General features: G+C 42.2%; 1 protein-coding gene across 4 annotated transcripts in view; it reads left to right on the forward strand.

Moving 5' to 3' along the window:
* The first annotated feature begins 3,469 nt into the window (after positions 1-3,469).
* The window catches only part of SP1 (Sp1 transcription factor), a 28,925-nt gene continuing 8,329 nt past the window's right edge, over positions 3,470-24,065 (forward strand). Inside the window, exons 1-3 of one of the 4 annotated variants that reach the window (XM_070740749.1) lie at positions 3,470-3,651; positions 6,660-6,748; positions 8,148-9,561. In XM_070740749.1, the coding sequence (XP_070596850.1) occupies positions 3,645-3,651; positions 6,660-6,748; positions 8,148-9,561 (1,510 nt within the window). In that variant the 5' untranslated portion in view covers positions 3,470-3,644. Of the gene's footprint in view, positions 4,652-6,226; positions 6,310-6,659; positions 6,749-8,147; positions 9,562-24,065 lie in introns of those variants that run through there. The other 3 variants (XM_070740750.1, XM_070740752.1, XM_070740751.1) reach the window with 3 other exon arrangements.

Raw genomic sequence — 24,065 nt, forward strand, 5'->3', positions numbered from 1 at the left:
CCAAATTCGAGATACAAGCGCCAAGGAGCTGTCTCCTGAAGCCAAACGCTAACTTCCGCGTTCGGCTTCAGGAGACAGCTGCGAAGCGGCGCGTGTGTTTTAAAAGGTTGCAGCCGGCCTGGGGGGCTCGGGGGGGTGCTTGCAGCTTTCTTTCTTGCTCTTTTTCTTTCTCTCTTTTACCTTCCCTTCTATTTCTTCTTTTCTTTCTCCTTCCCACCTTCTTCCCTCCCTCCCTCCCTTCACTCATTCCTCTCTTACTCTCCCCTTTCATAAGTTTCCTTGCTTCCTTCCTCTGTTCCTGTCCCTTCCCTTTCTTTCTTTCTTTCTTTCTTGCTCTTTTTCTTTCTCTCTTTTACCTTCCCTTCCTCTATTTCTTCTTTTCTTTCTCCTTCCCACCTTCTTCCCTCCCTCCCTTCACTCATTCCTCTCTTACTCTCCCCTTTCATAAGTTTCCTTGCTTCCTTCCTCTGTTCCTGTCCCTTCCCCCTTTCTTTCTTTCTTGCTTTCTTTCTTTCTTTCTTGCTCTTTTTCTTTCTCTCTTTTACCTTCCATTCCTCTATTTCTTCTTTTCTTTCTCCTTCCCACCTTCTTCCCTCCCTCCCTCCCTTCACTTATTCCTCTCTTACTCTCCCCTTTCATAAGTTTCCTTGCTTCCTTCCTCTGTTCCTGTCCCTTCCCCCTTTCTTTCTTTCTTTCTTTCTTTCTTTCTTTCTTTCTTGCTTGCTTGCTCTTTTTCTTTCTCTTTTACCTTCCCTTCCTCTATTTCTTCTTTTCTTTCTCCTTCCCACCTTCTTCCCTCCCTCCCTCCACTCATTCCTCTCTTACTCTCCCCTTTCATAAGTTTCCTTGCTTCCTTCCTCTGTTCCTGTCCCTTCCCTCTTTCCTTCCTTCCTTCCCACCCTCCGTCCATTCATTCACCCATTCCTCTCTTGATCGCTTAAAGCCGGTCCCTGGTGCAAAAAGGGTTGGGGACCTCTGTCCTACAGGATTGGGTGGCAGAGAAGTTGAACATATGTAAATTTAAAAGTTTAAGAAAGTTTACAAGTTAAGTGAAAGAAACTTCATTATTCATTTATATGTACATGTACATTTCTTCATTAAAAACATGTCTTTCTGCATAATTTAGACTAACTTTGTGAGTTTTTTGAGGGCTGGAACCAATTAAAATTATTTACATTAATTCCTATGGGGAAAAGTCGTTCGAGATAAGAGCTGCTCGACTTAAGAGCCCAGGTCCGGAACGAATTAAACTCGTATCTCGAGGTACCACTGTAAAGGGTTTTCAGTGACTTTTAAATTATTAGATTTGTTGTATATTGTTTTATTGTTGTTGTGAGCCGCCCCGATCTACGGAGAGGGGCGGCATACAAATCTAATAAATAATAATAATAATAATAATAATAATAATAATAATATTTTTTTTTTCACTTTTTAAAATGCAAATATATTAACATTCAGTGACCCATCATGTTAGTTTCCTTTGTACAGGTAGTCCTCGACTTACGACAATTGAACCCAAAATTTCTGTGGTTAAGTGAGACATTTGTGAAGTGAGTTTTACCAAGACCCTGACTGGGAAAAGGGGTCATGTGTCACTGTTTTCAGTGCCTTTGTTAGCTTTGACAGTAACTTTGCAACCTGTTATTAAGTGAACCATTGTGAGTCGAGGACTACATGTAGTTCACCCTCTTACTGTACACATATAACAAGGCATCAGCCACTAGTGATCATACATTTGGAAAGATTCTGCAACCTATGGATTCTGCAGGAGCAACTTATAGTTATCCAAATGTGTTGTGTATCAGTGTTTAAGCAACATCTTTCAATATGTAAAAAGTGCCCCCTAACGAGACTAATTTCATTTATTCTTTTCTTGAAAACTTTATTTATTTATTTGATTTGTATGCCACCCTTCTCTGAGGACACAGGCAGCTAACAGCATATAACAATACAGTACAACGGCAAATCTAATTAAATTTAAAATTACAATCTAAAAATCCAATATTTAAAAACAATCATATCAGTTCAATCATACAACATATATCTTATTTCGTTGGCTAGGGGGCTGAAACCTAATTGCCCCAAGCCTGCCAACCTTAATCTTAAAACTCTTAGAGAAGGCAAGGAGGGTGGGGGTAGTGCAAATCTCCACAGGGAGCTGATTCCAGAGGGCCGGGCCCCCCACAGAGAAGGCTCTTCCCCTAGGCCTTGCCAAACGATATTGCCTGGCTGACAGGACCTGGAGGCCAACTCTGTGGGACCTAATCAGTTGCTGGGATTATACGGCAGAAGGTGGTCCCACAAGTAATCTGGCCCAATGCTATGTAGGACTTTATAGGTCATTACCAACACTTTGAATTGTGTCCAGAAACCAATTAGCAACCAGTGTTGGAGAAATATGGACATGCCTAGGGAGGCCCATGACCGCTCTCGTGGCTGCATTTTGCACAATTTGAAGTTTCCAAACACTCTTCTGAGGCAGCCCCACGTAAAGAGCATTGCAATAGTCGAACCTCGAGGTGATAAGGGCATGAGCCACTGTGAGCAGACTCCTTGTCTAAACTGGACCACAACTGGTATACCAAATGAACCTGGGCACAAAATACTTGCTTCACTGACAGGAGCAAGGAAAAGCTTAAGTATTTGTGAACGCCAATCCTTTTTTTTAATACCTTCCTTGCACTGACAGGTAAGAGAGAATAACTAGATAAACCACTGAATCGGTGGCCGGATGCCAATTTCACCGATTTCCCCAAAACCGCTCAAGAGTCACTAGCCGTTACATAACGCTTTCATTAAATGGAGGCAAAAGCGGAACCTTGCTTTCCACATCCGAGCTAAAATGGCACCACATCCGTCACTTTTTACAATGGGCGATGAGCCCCGTCATCGCCCATTGGCCAATTTAAGGCCGTCCGTCTTTCTCATTGGAGTAGGCAGGTTTCCTCCTCCTTGTTGTTTGCTGCCCTTCAGCTCAACGCTTAATCGCTCCCACTTCCCACCCCAATCCGTAGCTGCTGCGCATGTCATTTCCCGTCATGTCCCCGCCTTCTTTTTCCTTTCACCGAAAACCTCGCGCGGGCCTCCTCGCGCTCTGATTGGGTTACAGGCAGGCCGGTGACGAGTTCAAGCGGTGCGATTTCATCAGACGCGCGAAGCTTCCGAAAGTCCGCGTGACAGCCGATTGGCGGGCCGCGACGTCAGTTACTCCCGTTCCCTTAGGCCCTTTCCTAGCCCGTGTTATTAGAACGCTCGGCCGAAGCTCCGCCCTTCCCTCCATTGGGGCGGAGCTTCGCTCGGAGGCGTTTTCCTGGAAGGAGTGCCATCACCACCACCGAGCTTTTCGTAATCTGTTTCAATTTTCTTCACTTCCCCCCCAACATTCCCCGCCAAGCCCCGCCTTGCTTCGCTTGAATGGTCGGAGGACACGACATTCACCGCCTCACGTGCTTCCTTCGGCTTTGCGATTGGGCAGAGCGGCGGAAGGCGTGTCCATAGGCTTGGGCCGTGTCGGCGCAGCACCCTCCCTTCGCCAACCCTTTGGCGGTCACCGGTGGGGTTAGGCTGCCTCGTCACCGACTTCGTTGCCCCCGCCCCGCCCACCCCTCCGGCACCACTTAGGTTAGCCTTCCCCGTCAGCCAACATGAGCGGTAAGGAAGGGACCATCGTGGCCGGGCGGGGGGCGCCGCCTTCTTTCTCTTTTTCCCGCCCCTCCCAGCCCAGCCCCCCGGGCGGGGAGGGGGGAGATCCGAACGGGGGAGGGGTAACGATTCTGGGGAGGGGAAGCCGTGGTTAGGGGAAGCCTTTTGGGGGAGGGGCCCCGAGGAGGGGGGAGCGGGGCTTGCGATGGAGGGTGGAGGAAGCGGCCATGGGAGGGCAAGCTGCCTCAGGGAGGAGGAGGATCGGGCGGGACCAGGTGGGGGCTGGAATTTCTCCGCTGGGAAGAAGCGGCGATGGATCCTCCGTCTACCTCTGTCGGCTGCTCCCGCCGCCGCCGCCCCCCGAGGTTGGGAGGGAGACGCAGGCGAGGCCGCAGGAGGAGGGAGGAGGAGAGAAAGTAGGAAGGGAAACGTTCAAAAGCTTCCTGCGTGTGTATGTATGTGGTGTGTGTCCCCCTCCCACATTCCACTATCCAATCTCCCCCTTGAATCCTTGCTTCGAAGGTTTAGAAGCCGAAGGGAGAGAGAGGGCTTCGGGCCATGTGCAGAGTGAGAGGAAGGGAGGCAGACGAGGGGGCCAGGTTTGTAGTTCCGGAGAAGGCCCTGCGTGGCTTTTCCCAGGAAGGCCTCCTGAGGCAACTTCTCAGAAACGATAAGGCCTTGTTTGGTACCGTGCCCAAAAAAAATATGAGGAAATCCACCCTTTCGGTGGAAGCTTTTGCTTCTGAGAGAAGACGGAGAGGGGGGGGGGAAACTGTGTGTGTGACGGGGGGGGGAGAAATGAAAAAGAGAAATGCAAACCCCTCAGGGGCAACTCCACAAAGGTTTAGTTTGGGCCTCTTTCCTCCCTCTCTCGGATTCCGATGCAAAGGGAGTCGTCGTTTTTTATTTTTAAATTATTATTAACGTTGGCGTGCTGAGAGGCCGAGCTACTTAAAGCAACAAAAACAACAACCCTTCGTTGGGCGAGGAATTTTAAAAGTCGGAAATGGTTAGCTTTGGCAAAGCTTTTTTTTTTTTTGCTTTTGTGTACTATGTTGGATGCAGGACTCCCTATTGAACCAGCTGCCAGTCAGAAGTTTGCATACTCCTACGCCCCTTGGGAGTGACTCACTGCAACTACTTCCCCTTTTTTTCCCTCCCAGCCATCAGAGAGATGCCTTTGGCATCTGCCCTTTTTTAAAAAAAGGAAAAAAAATCCAGGGAGCCCCTCTCTCATAGGCCTTGCCCCTGCAGAGATAGAGTTGAGGATGAAGGCTGCCAAACTGGATCTGTTTTGGGTTTGTTTGGTTTTTTTAAAAAAACAACAATAATAGCAAACCACTGCTGAGAGAAAGAATTGTTTTCATGACAGAGAGGATTTTAAAAAAAACAACAACATCTAGGGCGGGCTAGACATCTTTTTAAAAAAGATGTCTAGCCCGCCTTAAGACGCTGCAAGAAAAAAAAGTAAACAGATCTCTGGTATTTATTTAATAAGAGCTTCTGAGGCTTGAAATCCCATTGATGATCCCGTTCAAAGGCATGAGGAAGTGGCCAAGGTGGTGTGGGGTGAGGGAGAAACCTGTAAATATGAGGCAATATCGATATCCCCCTAACAAGTTTGATCTTTGACCTCCTGGGATGTTTTCTTTTTTATGAATGTGAATTAATAGCAAAATAAGAGCTTCTCTGGATATTTTCCTTGTTGATGAGCAGTGCGTACAGTTTATCCAGGATGCTAATGCAAAATTGCTCTTTAAATTTTATTCATAGTTATTTGTTGTACCTTTATTCAAAGAGATTGGGAAGTAGTATATCATATCCTTTCTCATTCTTTAAACAGTCACATAAGATGATTTGGCTTGTTTACTGTTTATTTTAAAATGTGGGCGAAGGACTTTTGTAGTTACATTTTAATTGCTCACTGAATTACAGTGTCTTTATTGACACTTTATATGTCTGTCTTCTCTTGACCACTTTTTCTCTTAGGGACCTTAACTATGGTGTAGTTAATTATGGTGCTAAATGACTTTAAAGACAAATTCTTAGTGTGTGTGCATTCCAAAGTATATCATTAAATGCATAATCTAGTCACAATGCTTTATTTTGGGTTAAGTGTGCCATTTTATTTTGTATCTGCTGAAGACCTTCAATTTTAAATCTGGAGATCTCTTGCTGCTCAACTTACAACCACAAATGAGCCAAAGAATGTACTGCATTTTTCAGAGTGTAAAACTCACCTTTCCCCCCAAAAGAGGCTGGAAATGTTGGCGCATCTTATACACTGAATCCAGCCGTTTTTGGCCTTCTGAAGCCCCACTCCTGCATCCCATTTTTATGAAAAATGGGGGGGGGGGCAAAAGGCTTGGGGGGCCCATAGAATGCTCCTGGGAGTCAGGGAGGACAAAAACTTTTTCTTCTTCTTCAAAATCTTGGTGTGTCTTATACACTAGAGCATCTTATAGTCCAAAAAATAAGGTATGTTGCTAAGTAACAAATTTGTTAAGTGAGTCTCATTTTACCACTTTTCTTGCCAAGTTTAAGTGAATCACTGAAGTTGTTAAATTACTAACACGTTTTTTAAGTGAATCTGGCTTCCCCATTGATTTTGTCAGAAGGTCACAAAAGAGGATCCCATTACCCTGGGACACTGCAACTATCATACATGTGAGTCAGTTGTCAAACATTCAAATGTAAATTTATTTATTGGATTTATATGCCATCCCTCTCCGAGGACTCGGGACAGGACTGCATGATCATAGGGATACTGCAATGGTTATAATTTGGAAAATGGTTATGTCACTTTATTCAGTGCTGTTGTAACTTTGAATGATCACTAAGTGAACTGTTATAAGTTGAGGACTACCTGCATGCTACATAGCATGGGAAGATCTAATGCTAATGCTAAATTTTTAAATAAGCTGTGTGCCTTTCTACTTCCTCTTGAAAGAACTACGTGCTTTATATAATTCATTCAATTCTTATTTATTCTTTTTTCTTCTCTAATTCTCATGCAGATCATGATATTTCAGAAGACATGGTTGTTATCAAGACTGAGAAGATGGATGAAGGCTTCAGTAATGATGGAGGAAGCTGCGAGGCCCAGGTAAGTAAGAGTTCTGAAGAGAGATGGGGTGGGGTGGGGGAAGATCTCAGTTTGCAATAGAAAGGTACCTTTGCCTTTTAATATATGTGGTGGTGGAACATTCGCTTCTTTTTCTTTGAAAAAGATTTGATTGCTCATTTTTGCAATTTTAAAAAATCTTCAATATTTTTGCAATCCTCTATTATTAAAGTCACATTTGAAAAAGTGATGATAATAATGTTACAGTTCTTGAGTTAGGGGATGAGTAAATTTAAGACTAAGTTAAGTTAACAGAATAACAGAGTTGGAAGCACTAGTGGGCTGCTACAGGTTCACCCCAGTTCGGGCGAACCAGTAGTGGAGGTGGAAAGCTCCATCTGCACGTCATCACGGAATATGTGCACATCTCCGAACAGAAGGACTTGGAGATCTTCTAGGCCAACCCCATGCTCAGACAGGAGATTCTCTACCAGTGATGGCAAACCTTTTTTGGTTTGCGTGCCAAAAGGGTGTGTGTTTGTGCTAGCATGCATGTGCCCACTCCCATTTCCTCCCACTCCCACATGTGCACCCTCTGCGCTGTCCACTGTGCATGAGCACAATTCCCTCCCAACCCCCCAACCCCCAATCCCTGAGCATGCGCATATGCCTCACTGAAGCCTGGGACTGTGAAAAACCTGCCAGACGGGCAAACAAGAAGTTTTGAAAAACAGATTTCTGGTTTGCCTGTTGTGCTGTTTTTCGCACTCCAGAGGCTTTGGGGAAGTTTCCCTGAAGCCTCCAGAGTGCGAAAAATAGCACATCGGGCAAACCAGAAATCTGTTTTTCAAAACTTCTTGTTTGCCCGTTGTGCTGTTTTTCACACTTCCGAAGCTTCCCTGGAGCCTCCGGAGGGTGAAATGGCTTCCCCCAAGACTGAGAGTCAGTTGGCTAGCACATGCATGCGCATAGGAGCTGACATAGGGCAACACCTCACATGCCCTCCAATATTGATCATGCACCACCTTTGGCACACATGCCATCACTGCTGTATACTGCTTCAGACAAATGGTTGCCCAATCCCTTCTTAAAAACTTCCAGTGTCTGGAGGTTAAATATTTGTCAACATTTTATTAGTATTTCTGTGAGTTTTGGGGTTTCTACTTTCTCATGAAGAATTGTTGGAGTGTAACATTGTTTAATCCAAGTTCAAAATGAATATTTCTGAGCAAAATAGTCTAACCTGAGTGATGAGGGGTGTTTATTAGACGTTTGTTGTTGATGTCTTAACATTGGTTAAACTAGTGTGTACACTCACTGCTTTAGGAGATGGGCAAATCATCTATTAATTGTGGTCCTTCCCAATTGCTGTTGTTTTATACTGCCATTTGGGATGACCAGATACTTGACTCCTCCTGTCTTGCTCTTTATTTCCTGACAGGAGTCTCAGCCTTCCCCTCTGGCCCTGCTAGCAGCCACATGCAGCAGGATTGAATCTCCCAATGAGAACTCTGATGGTTTACAGGGGCAACAGGGAGGCTCAAGTGAACTGGACCTTGCTTCTGCAACTCAAATCTCCCAAAATGCAAATGGGTGGCAGATAATTTCCACTGCTTCTGGAACGTCTGATTCTCCCAAAGATCTGGGGAATAACGGCAATGAAGATAACGATTCATCATCCAAAAACCGAGCTGCCACCGCTGGGCAATATGTCGTTACTACCACCTCAAATATGCAGAACCAACAACTTCTGACGGGAATGTTGCAGAATATTCAGTATCAGGTGATTCCCCAGTTTCAAACTGTAGATGGCCAACAGTTGCAGTTTACCACTGCTCCCACTCAAGTTAGTGTCCAGCAAGATGCCTCTGGCCAACTGCAGATAATTCCAGGAACTAACCAGCAGCTCATTACAAACAGGTCTGGCACAGGCAATATCTTGGCTGCCATGCCAAATCTTTTGCAGCAGGCGGTCCCCATTCAGGGAGTAAATGCTCTCTCAGGGCAAACCCAGTATCTCACTAACGTCCCACTGGCTTTGAACGGCAATATCACCTTATTGCCTGTCAACAGCATTGCTGCCGGTCTGGCTCCCACTTCTCAGTCAGTTACTCTAAGCAGTTCTAGCTCTCCAGAGAATAACTCTCAGCCAGTTTCTGTCACATCAGTCAGTTCCTGCAACGTGGCTGCAACTCAAGCCAGTACTGCCTCTTTTTTCACCAATGCTAACAACTACAGTACCACTACCACTACCAGTAATTTGGGCATCATGAATTTTTCTACTAGCGGCAGTATGGGAACAAATGTTCAGATGCAGACGCCACAGAGGACAAATAGCACCCAGAATGCTGATGCTGTGCAAGTTGCAGTCCAACAAGGACAACAGAAAGATATTGATCAAAACCACCAGCAACAGCAGCAGATCCTAGTGCAACCTCAGCTCGTTCAGGGAGGACAAGGCAGCCAGACCTTTGCTTCTCAAGATGCTCTGCAGAACCTGCAGATCCAGACACTCCCCAACACTGGTCCAATCTTTATTCGAACGCCCACTGTAGGGCCAAATGGACAAGTCAGCTGGCAAACTATTCAGCTTCAAAATCTTCAGGTCCAGAATCCACAAGCTCAGACAATCGCTTTGGCCCCCGTGCAGGGGGTGTCTCTGGGGCAGACAGGGACCACCAGCACAACACTCACACCAATAGCTTCCGCCTCTCTACCCAGTGGCACAGTGACTGTAAATGCCGCTCAGCTATCCTCTGTTCCGGGCCTTCAGACCATCAACCTTGGGGCTCTGGGATCTGGCATCCAAGTTCATCAGCTACAAGGGCTCCCTCTCACCATAGCCAATGCCACAGGTAAGTAGGTTCTTATAATGCAGGGGTGTCAAACTTGCTGTGTCATGTGATATATTGGAACTTTAAAAAAATACTTTATTAAATATATACATTAAAAGCCTGGAAAAAAAGAAAAAAAAACAAGAAAAAAAATAACAAGGGGAAACAAAAATATACTTACATAAATGTAAACATATAATACATTGCAAAGGAAAACAGAGAAAAGGGAAGCTTCGGAGTGCAAAATGGCCTTCCCCAAGGCTGAAAACCAGCTGGCCAGCACGTACATGCACACTGGAGCTGACATAAGGGAACGTCTCGCATACTCTCCGATATGGCTTTGTGTGCCACAGGTTCACCCTCACAGGTATAGGGCACTGATGGCGAATCTTTTTTGGCTCAGGTGCCAAAAGGGTGCCCGTGTGATAGTGTGCACGGGAGTGCTCAAACCCATAACTCAGTGTCCTCCCCCCAAGCATGCGCACAAACCCCCTGCTGCCTCCCCCCTGCATGCACATACGCCTCATGGAAGCTGTGGAACTGCCTTACTACTTATCTTCAGAGAGTTGCAACCAGGCCTCGCACACCTCTCAGCCCATTTCTTCTGCAGCCTGCCAGGCTTTCCTGAAGGCCTCTGTAGCTGATAACAGAATTCCGGATCTATTCGGACTTCTGTTATTAGCTGCAGAGACCTTTCCTAAAGACTTCTCTAGCCAACAACAGAGCTCCAGATTGATCCAGTGCTCTGTTATTGGATAAAGAGGCCTTCAGGAAAGCCTTGTCAGCTGCCAAAGAAGTGGGCCAAAGTATAGGAGACCTGGCTGCAACTGTGCAAAGCCAAAGAATTTCCTGAAGTCCTCTGACAGAAAAAAGGAGGCTGGTGGTGAACCCACAATTGAACCTCTGGTTGGGCCATTTTTCACCGCCCCTAGGGGTTCAGGAGGCTTTTCTGAAACCTGGGAAGAGCAAAAATGGCTGAAAATCAGCTGGTCAGCATACACATGCGTGCTGGAACTGATAAAGGGAAATGCCTCGTGTGCCCTCAGATATGGGTCTGCGTGCCACAAGTTTGCCATCACTGGTATAGGGCTATTTGTTAAAGCAAAACGTTGATTAATGTTTGAAGGCAAAGTAAAGTTACGGTTTATGAAGAGGACTGAGTGGCTGGAGGACCTGTCAACTTGTGTACTTTAGCAACACTCAGCTCACTTAGTAACTTTGGGCCAATTGTATTGCTTCAGCCCACATATCTCACAGGGCTTTTGTGGAAACAGATAAGGGATGGGAGTATAAAAGCAGGATATTAGCTTTTATAGTAAATGGATAATAAATATTTGTAGTAATCAATTTCATAACTAGCCATATAGTGTAAAGAAGCATTTTGTCTAAAACCTTCTGCATTGAATGACCTAATATGTTGTAATATTTTGAAAAAAAGTGTTTTTAATTTCTACCTTTTCCATAATACAGTAGTCATGATTTTTTTAAAAATAATATGTTTAATATAATATATACATTAAAAACGGGGTACAGAAAAGTAAGGGGAATATATATAATGTACATTCTAGCAATTATAATTTACTTATATAGTACGCATAAGTGGGTAAGGAGAGAAGGGGAGGGGTTTAGAGAAAAAGGGGAAGAGATACGAGGGGAAGAGGGATAGGAAATTGGAGCAAAAAAGAGTTTTATACACATTAATAAAGTACTACTGTAGTTACCATTTTTCTAAGCTAAAGAATCCCACAGTTTACTAGTATTTTTTTTCCTAATGAAAGGCATTTAAACTTTCGTGTACTTTATCCTGTATTCTTACTGAGTTATGGTGCAGGTTCCGATCAGCATATGTGTGAAGTTAGGATTATTTTGTTCCAATTTACATCAGTTTCCAGTTACTTAACTGAAATCTCATTTTCAGTTTTGTTGCTAATTCACTTAGTTTTAAAAGCTTAAGAATTTAAAGAGCTACCATGTGTTGATACACCCTGATTTAATGATACAGCTAGAAGTTTTACATGGATTGGTATTTTCTTGCCTTTTGTCCTTTGTAATTGTTAGCAAAGAGAAATTGGCAGGACAGAGAGAGATGCACATTGAAGACTTCATGGCAATATTGCATATATTAATTATGAGTATATGAGTTGAGATTAAACACGTTACTAGATAATTTCATATTCAATTAGTTCTTAGGTTATGCATGATTCATAGTACTTAAATTTTATGACAGAAGCAGTTAAAACATGGGCAGGGAGACCATAATTGTTCTTGCTTGCCTTTTACCATCAACTTATATCTATATAACCTATTAAGACTCTTTCTCAGTGCAATAAACTTCTGCATACCTCATGTGTCGAGCAATGCAAAGGATTAGGACTCCTTTTCATGATTCTTTCTAGCACTGCAATTTCTAGAAATTCAATTGCACAGACATGTTTTGAAAAATATTTAACCTGTATATACAGGCATGTTTGTTGGAGGGCTGACATTGTAGTTTTCTTTTTATTTTTGGGTGAGCTGCTGGGTTCCTGCTTCCCTGCCCCCTTAATGCACAAGATGCTTGATATTGTTAATTTTTAAAAAAGATTTAAGGGTACATAAGGAATTTGTGTATGGAGCTAGTCTAAACTCCTAACTTTGTTCTTTCAGTTCTTTGTATAAATATTCAGTCTGATATTCAGCAGAAAAGTTGTATCATTAAGCTCCTAGCAAAAACACTTAGCCAAAGCCACACTGTTTTTGCATATTTAATGTTTATATTTGGAGGTTTGATTCCTTTAATGTTAAATCTTGGATGTTTTGAAAACTAAAGTGGCGTTTGAAGGTGTACCTTGGGTGCAATTAAGTGTATCGCTAATAGATACAATTATATCTCCTAATAATGATGTTAGTCCAGATTTTCTGGAGAAGAAGATTGTGAGAAAAAGCTGCAAGCTATCACTTTGGCTAAAACAAAAGAAAACATTGTTGTGTGGGGCGGGGTGGGGTTGTTGTTGTTTTTTTGCCTGCATTTGAATCCATTATAAACAGTTTTTCTTGAACTGGATGCCCTCAGGTTCTGTTGAACTAGAATTCCTGTAGTTCCCTAGTCATACTGGTTTAGAATAATTTGAGCTGTAAATCAAGATATCAAGAGAACGACACATTAGAAAATGCTGATCTTTGTGTTTCCTTGTTGATACACACACCAAACTGAACACGAAACTGTTGTGCCCCTCCATAATCACCCCTTTACTGATATTTACACCAGGTTCTATGTGGTAAAAATTGTTTGTTTATTCGAGTCACAGGCATCACAATTAAAATAAGGCACGCTATACAACATAAAATATAAAATACAAGATTAAAATATACAAATTAAACAAATATTGTCCAAAGCTAGCAACATCAATTGCGTTCTGTCATGCTGCCACAAGGTCCTCAAGCGTATGCTGATCAAGACATAAATAGCAGGTCTGCATGTCACCACAATCGCACAAGACAAAATACACCACTTTTTAATTCCATTTATTCAGGGTATCTCTAGATCTTGAACCTGTGCACAGTCTATTCAGCAATTTCCATACTTCCCAGCTTTTATCAGAACCAGGTGCCAGCTTTTCCATTGGTTTCATCCAGTGTTGGTTCTTCATTATTTTCCGTAGGGCTGCTCCATACTTTCAAATACATTTGAAGTCTTCTGTCAACCTAAGGAAGTTTTTCCTGGATTTTAATCTCTGATGAACCGGTTGTAGGCCATAGAGAAGGTGTTGTTGTCTAGATATACATGTTTTAAACCTCTCTCTGTAGGCTGCTGCTTCTCTGTGAACAACAGGTAGGGCAATGCTATTAGATGGTAGATCCTTTCTGTACTCCTATAATATGTAGCTTCCTAGCAGCCTGCTTATTTCCAAAGTGAAAGGCACATACCTGAGGTTTTTGCTGGATTTGGTCTTAACTGGTTATCTCAACAGTATCGATCCAGCTTTGTTATTCAACCTTCTCAAACTTTTCTCCCCATACAACCATTGCTCAATCGTCAGCATACATATAATTGTTAATACCTTCAGGGAATGGACTGATCATTGGTGTAAATCAGTCCCCAGCCTTTCCGGCTTGGCAGCCATGGAGGAGGGGAGGGAATGTTCTGTGTGGTCAGCAAGTCCATTTGTGCAAGCAGAGCTTTGCACGTGAGCACAAGCATGTACCTCTCACACGAGGGTCCCCTGCTCGCGCAAGGGTAGCTGTGCATATGCATTCACCCCACACTTCCCACGGCTTGTTTTTGAACTGGCCGTGGCCTGGTAGTGGGCCGTGAGTTAGGGATCCCTGGTGTAAATATTAAAAAGAGTTGGAACCAGTTACACATCCTGTGGCAAACTGTTCCTTTGATTCCTCCCATCCACTTCACACTTCCCTGGAAGCCCACAAATAACATACAGCTCTGGAGAAGATTCCTGGTGATATTTGTAAGTTTAAAATCTTCAGTCATATTATACACTTCCTGGTTTCATCTTCTAAGATTGATGTATTCCGTGGCCTTCAGGTCTATGAATACAGTTCCTGTTACATTGCCCTGTTGGAATCCATCTTCGATATATTGGGTTTAAATTCAGTATCTGTGTAGTACAGCCTTTTTCAGAATGAAATTCAGCCTGTTGCAGTATGAGAAGAGGTTTGACAGCAAGGCAATTTTATATCATTCTTTCAAAGATTTTATAGGTATGCATAAGAGACAAATTTGATGGTAGTTCTTAGGGTGATTGACCTCTTCACCTCGTTTTAAAACTTACAATCATAGCCTTTCGGCAGACACTAGGAATCTTGTATCAATTGTTCTAAGCATTCATTAAACATTTGTAGTGGCCTCTATCTCGCTTCCAGTCCAAATTGCTTTTATCTGTTGGAGAAGGATGTCATCCAAGCCAGTAGCTCTCTATGGCCTACTCTTCCTTATGGCCTTTCTTGGTTCTTCCATAGTAAATGTACATGAGAAATTAGTTCATTCTCCTCATTTATGTTGATCTAAATCTTGTGTTTTGTTAACCTTTGATCTGGATTGCCATTCTTAAAAGGTTGACTGGCTTTTACCATCTTCAGTGGTGAAAATGAAGGGCTGTCCCAAGAGGATAGTCTGTATCTTGGCTCCCCATTGGAACCAATGGCGTTGACTATGGAGAGAATAAACTTATATTGTAACCTTAAGGTAATTATAAGTATAGCTGTGAAGACCATAAGCCTTGTCTTTTTCTTTTTTTCTTTACTGTTTTTTCACCTCTTACTTTTTGTTTTCTCTTTTAAAATTTGTATTCTCGTTTTATTTTTTTTATTTTTTAAAAAGTTTAGCAAAAGTGTGTCTGTGTGTTTGTCCCAGTACTGCCTGCCTGTGGTATATGATGTTTTGTGGTCGGCCATATCCATATTGGCACCCATTTTTCGGAATGCTCCTCACAAAGGTTTAGCTTTTGAAAGATGCCCAGATGTGGCCATTGTTTGAGATTCTTGCCTTGTAAGCATGGTTTATGAAAGGGGTGGCTTAGAGTTGAAATGACTAGTAGTTACTTAACTTACTGGTGCAAATAGCCTCAATAACAGAGCTGTGCAACATTTCAAATTTGAAGGCAGAAAGGGACGCTGGAGCTCCTGAAGCCAAACAATTTCCCACATTGTTCAATTGGGGTGGAGGGCAAGTCCCTATCCTGGGGAGACTGAAGATGTTGAAGATGTATATTGAAGATGTTGCAGACAGGCGGTGTTTCTACCAGACTGCTCCAATTCGGATTTTTTTACATTCAATTCCACACTGCTGCACATCCTAGTTGGTACTTTTGGGTTGTGAATGGTTTCCACTCCCCCCTTTTCCATTAATCAGTTTACTTATAAAATGATTGCACAAAAATAGTTATTTAAGAAGTTAATTGAGGACAGAGTTTTTCAAATGTGTTCAATATTTAAAATATTAGCATTAGAGTAGATTTTTACTCCCAGCTTGTTAAATATTAGGGGACTCTTCGTGATTTGGAAACTATTTGGAAGAAGAGCTTCAGCATCAGTCTACAACTCTCTTTTATTTATTAAAAGACTTTTTCCCCTGCAGAAGCCTAGGGAAAGTATGGCTTTAAGAGTTTACAATTAATATCTGCTATTTTAAAGATTGGATTAAAGTAGGGTGGTGTTTCCTCCCTCCCCCCCCCCCCCCCACAGAAGTGTAAACAAAGGTGTGAACCTTTAATGAATAGCAGAGGTATTCTGAACTATTTTGTAAGCCTACACAGTTCTACCAAATATTAGCACTTACAAGATCAATTTTTTGTATTGATTTAGCCGGTCTTTAAATTTGAAGTTAAGTACTCACAGCAGGAGGAGGGTATGAATAAAATAGATTTGTCATTCAGCTTATTGATGAGTGTTGATTAAGGAGTCTTAGACAATAACTGCCCTACGTTATATTGCTTTGATTGGAATATATATAAACTCTTTGTTTTCATCCTCTGTGTACAAAAGACCTAAGAAGGAAATAAAACACCTTACTTATTAATTCAATGTTCAGATTATCCAGTTTCTGTCACTATTCCTCGCTGCTTTTAGTGTGATCTTTCTTAATTGAAATACAATTTTCATTCTGCTCTACAAGGGTGCTCTCTTTGAAGAGCTGTGGTGGCGCAGTGGTTAGAGTGCAGTACTGTAGGCTACTTCTGCTGCCTGCAAGCTGCCTGCAATTTAGCAGTTCAAACCTCACCTGACTCAAGGTTGACTCAGCTTTCCATCCTTCCAAGGTGGGTAAAATGAGGACCCAGATTGCTGGGGGCAATATGCTGACTCTGTAAGCAGCTTAGACAGGGCTGTAAAGCACTGAGAAGCCATATATAAGTCTTGCTATTTTCCACATGAACACCAATGCATTTTAATCAGCTGCAGGTCAGATAACCAGTCAGTAGTTGATAGTCTAGCCTCAATGGCACATTAATGGCGCCAAACCTCTCTCAGTGATATAGCAGTGTAGCTGTTAGCAAAAATGATAAACCATATATTCTGGCTGGGGAATTCTGGGAGTTGAAGTCCAGATATCTTCAAGTTGCCAAGGTTGGGAAACACTGATCTATAGAACCAACTACCCCCCCACCCCACCCCTGATGTCTGTACTGCTCCCACCCTACTGGCCTTTCGTAAGGCCACAAAGACCTGGCTTTGCCGGCTGGCCTGTCAGTTGTTACATGAACTGACAGGGCCACACTGTATGAATGGTATGTATGTAAGGGATTACGACTGTTTTATAATTAATGGGTTTCTTTTAATACGGGGTTTTATAGTTTTTGATTATATTCAACTTCGTTTTATTGTTTTGTATCTATTTCTAATTCTTTTTATGTTATTGTAAGCCGCCCTGAGTCCTTCGGGATTGGGCGGCGTAGAAGTCAAATAAATAAATAAATAAATAAAAGTATTTATGACTGTTGTAGCACCCTGCAGTTGTGATCCCCATTTGCAAACTTCCCAGCCAGTTTCTGACAAAGTCAGGTTCATTTAAATGGCCATGTGAATCTCTTAACAACTTCAGTGATTCTCTGTAACAGTTGTGCCACAAAGCCCCCAAAATCAGGCGTGTCTCACTTAATCTTGTTAAACAGAGTTTATAACACAGTTACACAGTTTATAAACCATTTAAAAAAAGCAGGAAGCAACTTTGCATACAACAGAAGTTTGGGTATAATTGTGGTTTTATGTCAAATACCTTTAGTTGCTTCCTGCTTTATATATAATGGTTTATAAAATGTGTGAAGTTAGGTCTTTCAGGGATTTGTAGTGATCAGACAGGTAGAATTTTTACTGACCTAGTTGCTATCAATGCTTCTATACAGCCTCAAAGCAAATGAATGACGCTGTCATCATGCTTCAACATTGGGGAAAAAATTGGGATTTTATGAGCAGAAAGTGTCACTCACTGGTAAGACGAAAATGGTAACTGTATTGTATATTGTCTTTGCCAAAAAAAAAAAAAAAGTAATTGAAATGCCCAAAGAAATGATGCAGAGTGTAGTCCTGACTGCTCAAACTAATTGGTTTGAAATAACCATGGTTGATGAATGCATTGAAGTTAGCTCAGGGCTGAGCAGCTTCTAGTAAGAATAAATTCTGTCGTGATTGGGTTCTTTGTTGATTAGCCAGATTCTCAACCTGACAACAGTAAAATGGTTTCTCGCTGAGAAGTAAAGATGTTAAAAAAAAGAAAATAGAAAATCACATAACGTTTGGTCAAATAACTTGTATGACATGTTTTAGTTTAATTGTAAGAATGACAAATAAGAGGTGAAAAACATTCCCTACTTTCATTTGTATAACAAATCAGAAATGTGAACATGCTGTGGTTTACTGTATTTTTCGGACTATAAGATGCACCGGGTGTATAAGACACCCTAAGATTTCAGAGGTAAGTAAGGAAAAACGTTTTTGCCTTCCCCCAACCCCCAGGAGCACTCTGCAGGCCTCCCAAACCCTCTGTGCACTCTGTTTTTTGCAAAAACGGGCCCGTTTTTTCTAAAAAGAGGTGGACAAAGGGTTTGGGAAGCCTGCAGAGAGCTGGGGGTTGGGAAAAGGCAAAAAATTCCCGTTTTTGTGGAAAATTGCCCAGTTATTTTCCCCCCAAAATTGGTATTTTTGTCTTCCCCCAAGATCATGCTGCAGGCCTCCCAAGCCCTCAGTGCATCCAATTTTTGCAATAAACGGGCCCATTTTCTGCAAAAATAGGATGCGCGAGCAGGGCTTCGGGAAGTAAAAAATGCTGTATTCAGTGTATAATATACACCAACATTTCAACCCTCTTTTTTGGGGGAGGGGTATGTCTTCTACTCCGAAAAATATGGAACATAGATAATACAGTTCATAGTCTGCTCATATCAGCTATGTTTATTTCTTGCACATATTTTTTGCTAAGTACAGAAGTCAAGAAGTTATATCCTTCAGTAAGAAAGAGTATGTGTCTCCCGGGATAATGTGGGTGCCTAGAAACTAGAAGACTAAGTTCTATTCTCCTGCTTTAGGCATGAAAGCTGGCTGGGTGACTTTTGTCCAGTCACTCTCTCAGACCAACTCACATCACATGAGGTTATCCAGAGGAAAACTTGGAAGAGGAAGGAATATTAGGTTTGCTTGCCATCTTGAATTGTTTATGAAAAAAGTGTGTTAAAAATCTTTTTTAAAAATTAGAAATGCAACTTAGTAGTAAAAAAAAACCCCTAAGATTCCAGCTACCAAAGTGGGTTTTTTTAAAACCCTTGTATTAGCAATATAGGTTACTTCTTAGTAACATCTCAAGTTTATCTGCAAGGATATCCAGATAAACAAGGTTTTTTTAAAAGATAAACTTGTTATAAAGAAACAACCAAAGATCCATGCCTGAACTATATCAAAATACGGAGCTTGAAAACTAAACCTAGTCCTTCACATAAGTAAAATGCTCAGTAACCAAATCAAAAGATTGCATTCCTGTACCAAGTCAACCATATTTGTTGGGTTTAAAAACAAAGATGACTCAGTGGCAGAGCACCTACTGCCACTCCTTGCAAAGAAAAATGAATAGCATTTAGGTTTTTAAGCAAACAGCTGAACAGATGGGAATTTGAGCTAAGCCATTTAAGGGCTGCTTGTGTCTCATAGGATTAAAATATCTAAATAAATATCCCCAGGTCTGGAGGGAACAGCCTAAATAAACGTACCCTCCTCAGGAGGAGCAATTTCAACACATAATAACTGAAAGGCTCACTAAAAAAAGACAGGCATTTTCACCATGCCAAGGAAATTGGCCTCAATGTGATCTCCAGAGAAATGCTATCACAGGAAAGTGGGGCAGAGACTGATGAGGCCTGTTGTAGGTGCCATTCTGTAGGAATAGGAACCCTAAGGAAGCCATTTCTTCACAGTGCTAGAGATTACCTGGGTCTCAAGCCTTGTTGGGCTTTAATGGTGATACCCAGCAACTTTAATTGCACTCAATCCTGCGCCTGGTGATAGCAGGATAAAGGCAGAGGTGGAGCTGCAAGCATTATCTACAATAGCCCAAGGTCTTGGCACCAGAGAATTATACTATCTGCTCTGAATATCAAAGTCAAGTTCTGCGTGCAAGGCAAGGGCAAAAGTGAGAGGAACATGGGTCCGAAATTAGAGATATATGAGGGCCCAATATAACCACAGCTACTGGCATAGGCAGGTGTGCTGTTTACCTTTGCTCCAGTGGGCTAGGTGCCCTGTCAGAATCTTACCTTCTCATTATCTGAATTGGAGCCCACCTGCTCAAGCTTATTATCTTCCAAAGCTGCCTGAAGTGTTTGTTTTGCCTTCTGACTCTTTGGGTTAATGCTGTGCCTTTTTAGCCTGGCATGTCATATTTTTCAACTTTCAGTTTCCTAGCAGGTGCTCAAACGTTGTGACGTGCCTTGGGGAATTGTAAAGATATTTCTTTTTTAGCTTAATAGAAATGGGATGTGCTTGGTAAGTAGCTACATAAATATTATATAACTTTTTAACATTTTGTTTCATTGAGAAGCTTCAGAGGATGCGATAATACATCTGCGAGCAAACCAGTGCAGCTTATGCAGAAGTCGCAGTTTATGCAGAACAATCAAGCAGAGTCCCTAATTGCCCAAAGTTTTGCCTTCTGGATCAGCTGAAGTTTTTCGGCAGTCTTGGTGGATGGCCAATGGTGGGAGTGCGTTGCTGTAGTTCAAACAAGAAGAGATGACCAAAGCATAATGATAGTGAGCAACGCCTTCTAATCTAGGAAAGGCATAACTGGGACACAAGATAGAGCTGTGCAGAGGGCCTCCTAGCCATTCAGGTCCACTCAGTAAACCTGGTTAAGATTTAGTTTCTTGATCGGTTGACTGAAACCAGCAGTAAATAAAAAGCATGGTGTACTTCATCACATCAGTCTGTTGTTTTCTAGCTTTCCTTAAACATAATGAACATTCAGAAATGTAGATTGCTGAACTTCCCATTTAAAGTAATATACAGTGATCCCCCGAGTTTCGCGATCTCGATCTTTGCGAAACGCTATATCGCGATTTTTCCACCCGATGACGTCACTCCCTTCCTTTCTCATCTTTTTCTCTCTCTCTCTTTCTCTATCTTGCTTCTTCCTCTCTCACACTCTCTTCCTTCCTCCCTCTCTCATCTCTTTCTTTCCTTCTCTCTCTTTCTCTATCTCTCCCCCTCTTGCTCTCGAGCGGCGGGCGGCACCCAGGGAAGGTTCCTTCGGCCGCCCACCAGCTGATCTGCTCGGCAGCGCAGTAGCAGCGAGGAGCCGAAGATGGGGTTTCCCCTTTGCGTGGGCAACAGGGAAACCCCATCTTCGGCTCCTCGCTGCTACTGCGTTGCCGAGCAGATCAGCTGGTGGGCGGCCGAAGGAACCTTCCCTGGGTCTTCAACTCCCAGAACGGCGGCCAAGCGGCGGCCGGACAAGCGGCGGCCAAGCGGCGGCCGGACAAGAAAAGCGGCGGGCGGGCAGGCAGGCGGCTCCTCAGCTGCTGGGTCTTCCCAGGTGCGGAAGTAAAAACACCATCTGCGCATGCGCGGCCATGGAAAAAGGGGCGCGCATGCGCAGATGGTGTTTTTACTTCCGCACCACTACATCCCGAAAAATCGATTATCGCGAGGGGTCTTGGAACGGAACCCTCGCGATAATCGGGGGATCACTGTAATCCAGTCTATCACATTATGTTTCTATGTTTCTATTATTTCCATTTTGTTTCCTACTATTTTGGGAAAGAAATGAAATTCATTTGGAGACTGATTTGGGGCCATATCAGAATCTTATCTCCATCACACGTGAAGGTGATTAAAGTTGTATGATATCCCTGTGTGAAGTAGACTATTCCTTTTGGTTACGTTTGGTTTCTTGGGGAATGATTGGCTTGTTTAGAATCAAGATTAAGCATTTTGGATGTTTGGAACTTCAGTAATATTTCCCTTTCTTTAGACCATAATTGCATCTTTAGTTTGGGTTTACATTTGGTCTCTTTTTGTCTTTATTAAAATTAAGAGGCCAGAAAGGTGAAACCTTAGCATCTTAAATCAGTAAATAGGACAGTTGCTAGGATTTTATTCCTATTATTTGATCTAAAAAACATGAAACAAAAAAATGATTTCTGTGAATCGGGCACAAAATATCAGAATCTGTCTTGCTTTTTATAAGTTTGGTTTAAAACTGAAGCTTTCTGTGGAGATCTGAATCACTAGAATAAAAGTTGAAAGTTTATATACTTTACAATTCATGCATGTTTGAATTTTATAGTACTAGTGCTTGTTTAACATCAGGACTTCCTTATTTAAATTGTTAACGCAAAGTTCATGGTTGTTATCAAGGAGGCAAAGTTTAGTAGTTAGCTGCAGTGAAGCAAAAATTATTTCTTTACAATAGGATAAGCTTTTGATTTGTCTTAAATTCCCCTTTAGGAAGAGATGGGGAGCGCAGATACTGTATGTTCCTTCTCTCTTTGACTGTAAAGATTTTAAAGATTTTATTTCAAACTCTTTGGAAATGTTCTGGAAGATTTTCACAGTTAACCCCATACACTTTATTTCACAAGAGAAAGTGAAGAAAGTGTATTTAAATCTACAGAGTTGGGAAGAATTATTTTCTTTGGATTGTCCCTGTTTGCCCCATTCACTTTTATGGGGAGGGGGGGAAATATTTATTTTTATTTGTGATTATATCAATCAGTTGGCATGTAGGAACGTGGCCAGGAGCATGTGTCCAGTCACATTTTAGTACTTGTACGTGTTACCAGAATATTTGGTATATGGTATATATACAGGTAGTCCCCGACTTACGATGGGGATCCATTCTGACAGCCCGTTGTAAGCCGAGTTTGGTGTAAGTCAGAATATTCCAATTTTCACGAATATTCCAATTTACCCGGCAGGGGGGAGGCTTCTTCAAGAAACCAACAGCCGTCGAAACCTGCTGAACGTTCAGGGACGACGTAACCCGGGGACTACCTGTATATGAATACCAGAGGAAGGGAGTGATTTGGAGTTTTCCTGTCATACTAAATGCTGGATTAGTATGGCAACAAAAAGCATCAATTGAAAGTACCAGTAGAGTCATTCACTTAAATCATACCTTGGCTATCACTTTTGCAAAAAGCATCACCATAGGTTAGCCTTTCCTGTGTGGATATTACTCCAACTAAATTATGTGTGACATTGTCATATAAAAGGCTTTAGAAGAACAGTTATGTGGGATCAAGAATTAGAGGGAATACAGTCTATAGTTCCTTGTCACCAACACACCTGTGAATCCCTCACTTGTTAAAGAATATTCTGTACTTATCTTGTACTTGGAGCTCTGGCATGCTTGGAGTATGTATTGCAATCTTCATGGCAGCATTGGCTTTAAGGACAATGTTTTCTTTTAAACAGAAACCACATTGCCAGAGCTATGAAGCACTCTTGAAAACAGTTCATAAGCCTTGGCTCAATTGAAATTTATTTGGCATGTGCTAATTTCCTCAAAAAAACAAACCCAGATTACTTGGCCTGCTGAGTTTTACATCTGTAACAGTATGTGCCAGGTTTTTCTTCTCTATGCAAGAAAGTAACCAAACAATGAAACGTGTAGGAAAATAAACTAATTTGGATAGTGTCAGGTGGGAGTTAAAGAAAAAGCCATTAGATGACAGCCTGAGCTTAGGCCAGGGGTCAGGAAGTCAAACATGGAAAGAGCCATTTGGACCCATTTACCACAGGAAAGAAAACATTGGGAGCCACAAAACCCTTTCGACATCTAAAGATAATACTATATATATATAGAAACATAGAAGACTGACGGCAGAAAAAGACCCCATGGTCCATCTAGTCTGCCCTTTTACTATTTCCTGTATTTTATCTTACAATGGATATATGTTTATCCCAGGCATGTTTAAATTCGGTTACTGTGGATTTACCAACCACGTCTGCTGGAAGTTTGTTCCAAGGATCTACTACTCTTTCAGTAAAATAATACTTTCTCATGTTGCCTTTGATCTTTCCCCCAACTAACTTCAGATTGTGTCCCCTTGTTCTTGTGTTCACTTTCCTGTTAAAAACACTTCCCTTCTGAACCCTATTTAACCCTTTAACATATTTAAATGTTTCGATCATGTCTCCCCTTTTCCTTCTGTCTTCCAGACTATACAGATTGAGTTCATTAAGTCTTTCCTGATACGTTTTATACTTCAGACCTTCCACCATTCTTGTAGCCCGTCTTTGGACCCGTTCAATTTTGTCAATATCTTTTTGTAGGTGAGGTCTCCAGAACTGAACACAGTACTCCAAATGTGGTCTCACCAGCGCTCTATATAAGGGGATCACAATCTCCCTCTTCCCACTTGTTATACCTCTAGCTATGCAGCCAAGCATCCTACTTGCCTTTCCTACCGCCCGACCACACTGCTCACCCATTTTGAGACTGTCAGAAATCACTACCCCTAAATCCTTCTCTTCTGAAGTTTTTGCTAACACAAAACTGCCAATGCAATACTCAGATTTAGGATTCCTTTTCCCCAAGTGCATTA

Source organism: Erythrolamprus reginae, chromosome 2 (genome assembly GCF_031021105.1).
Source record: "Erythrolamprus reginae isolate rEryReg1 chromosome 2, rEryReg1.hap1, whole genome shotgun sequence".
Classification (NCBI taxonomy): Eukaryota; Metazoa; Chordata; class Lepidosauria; order Squamata; family Dipsadidae; genus Erythrolamprus; species Erythrolamprus reginae.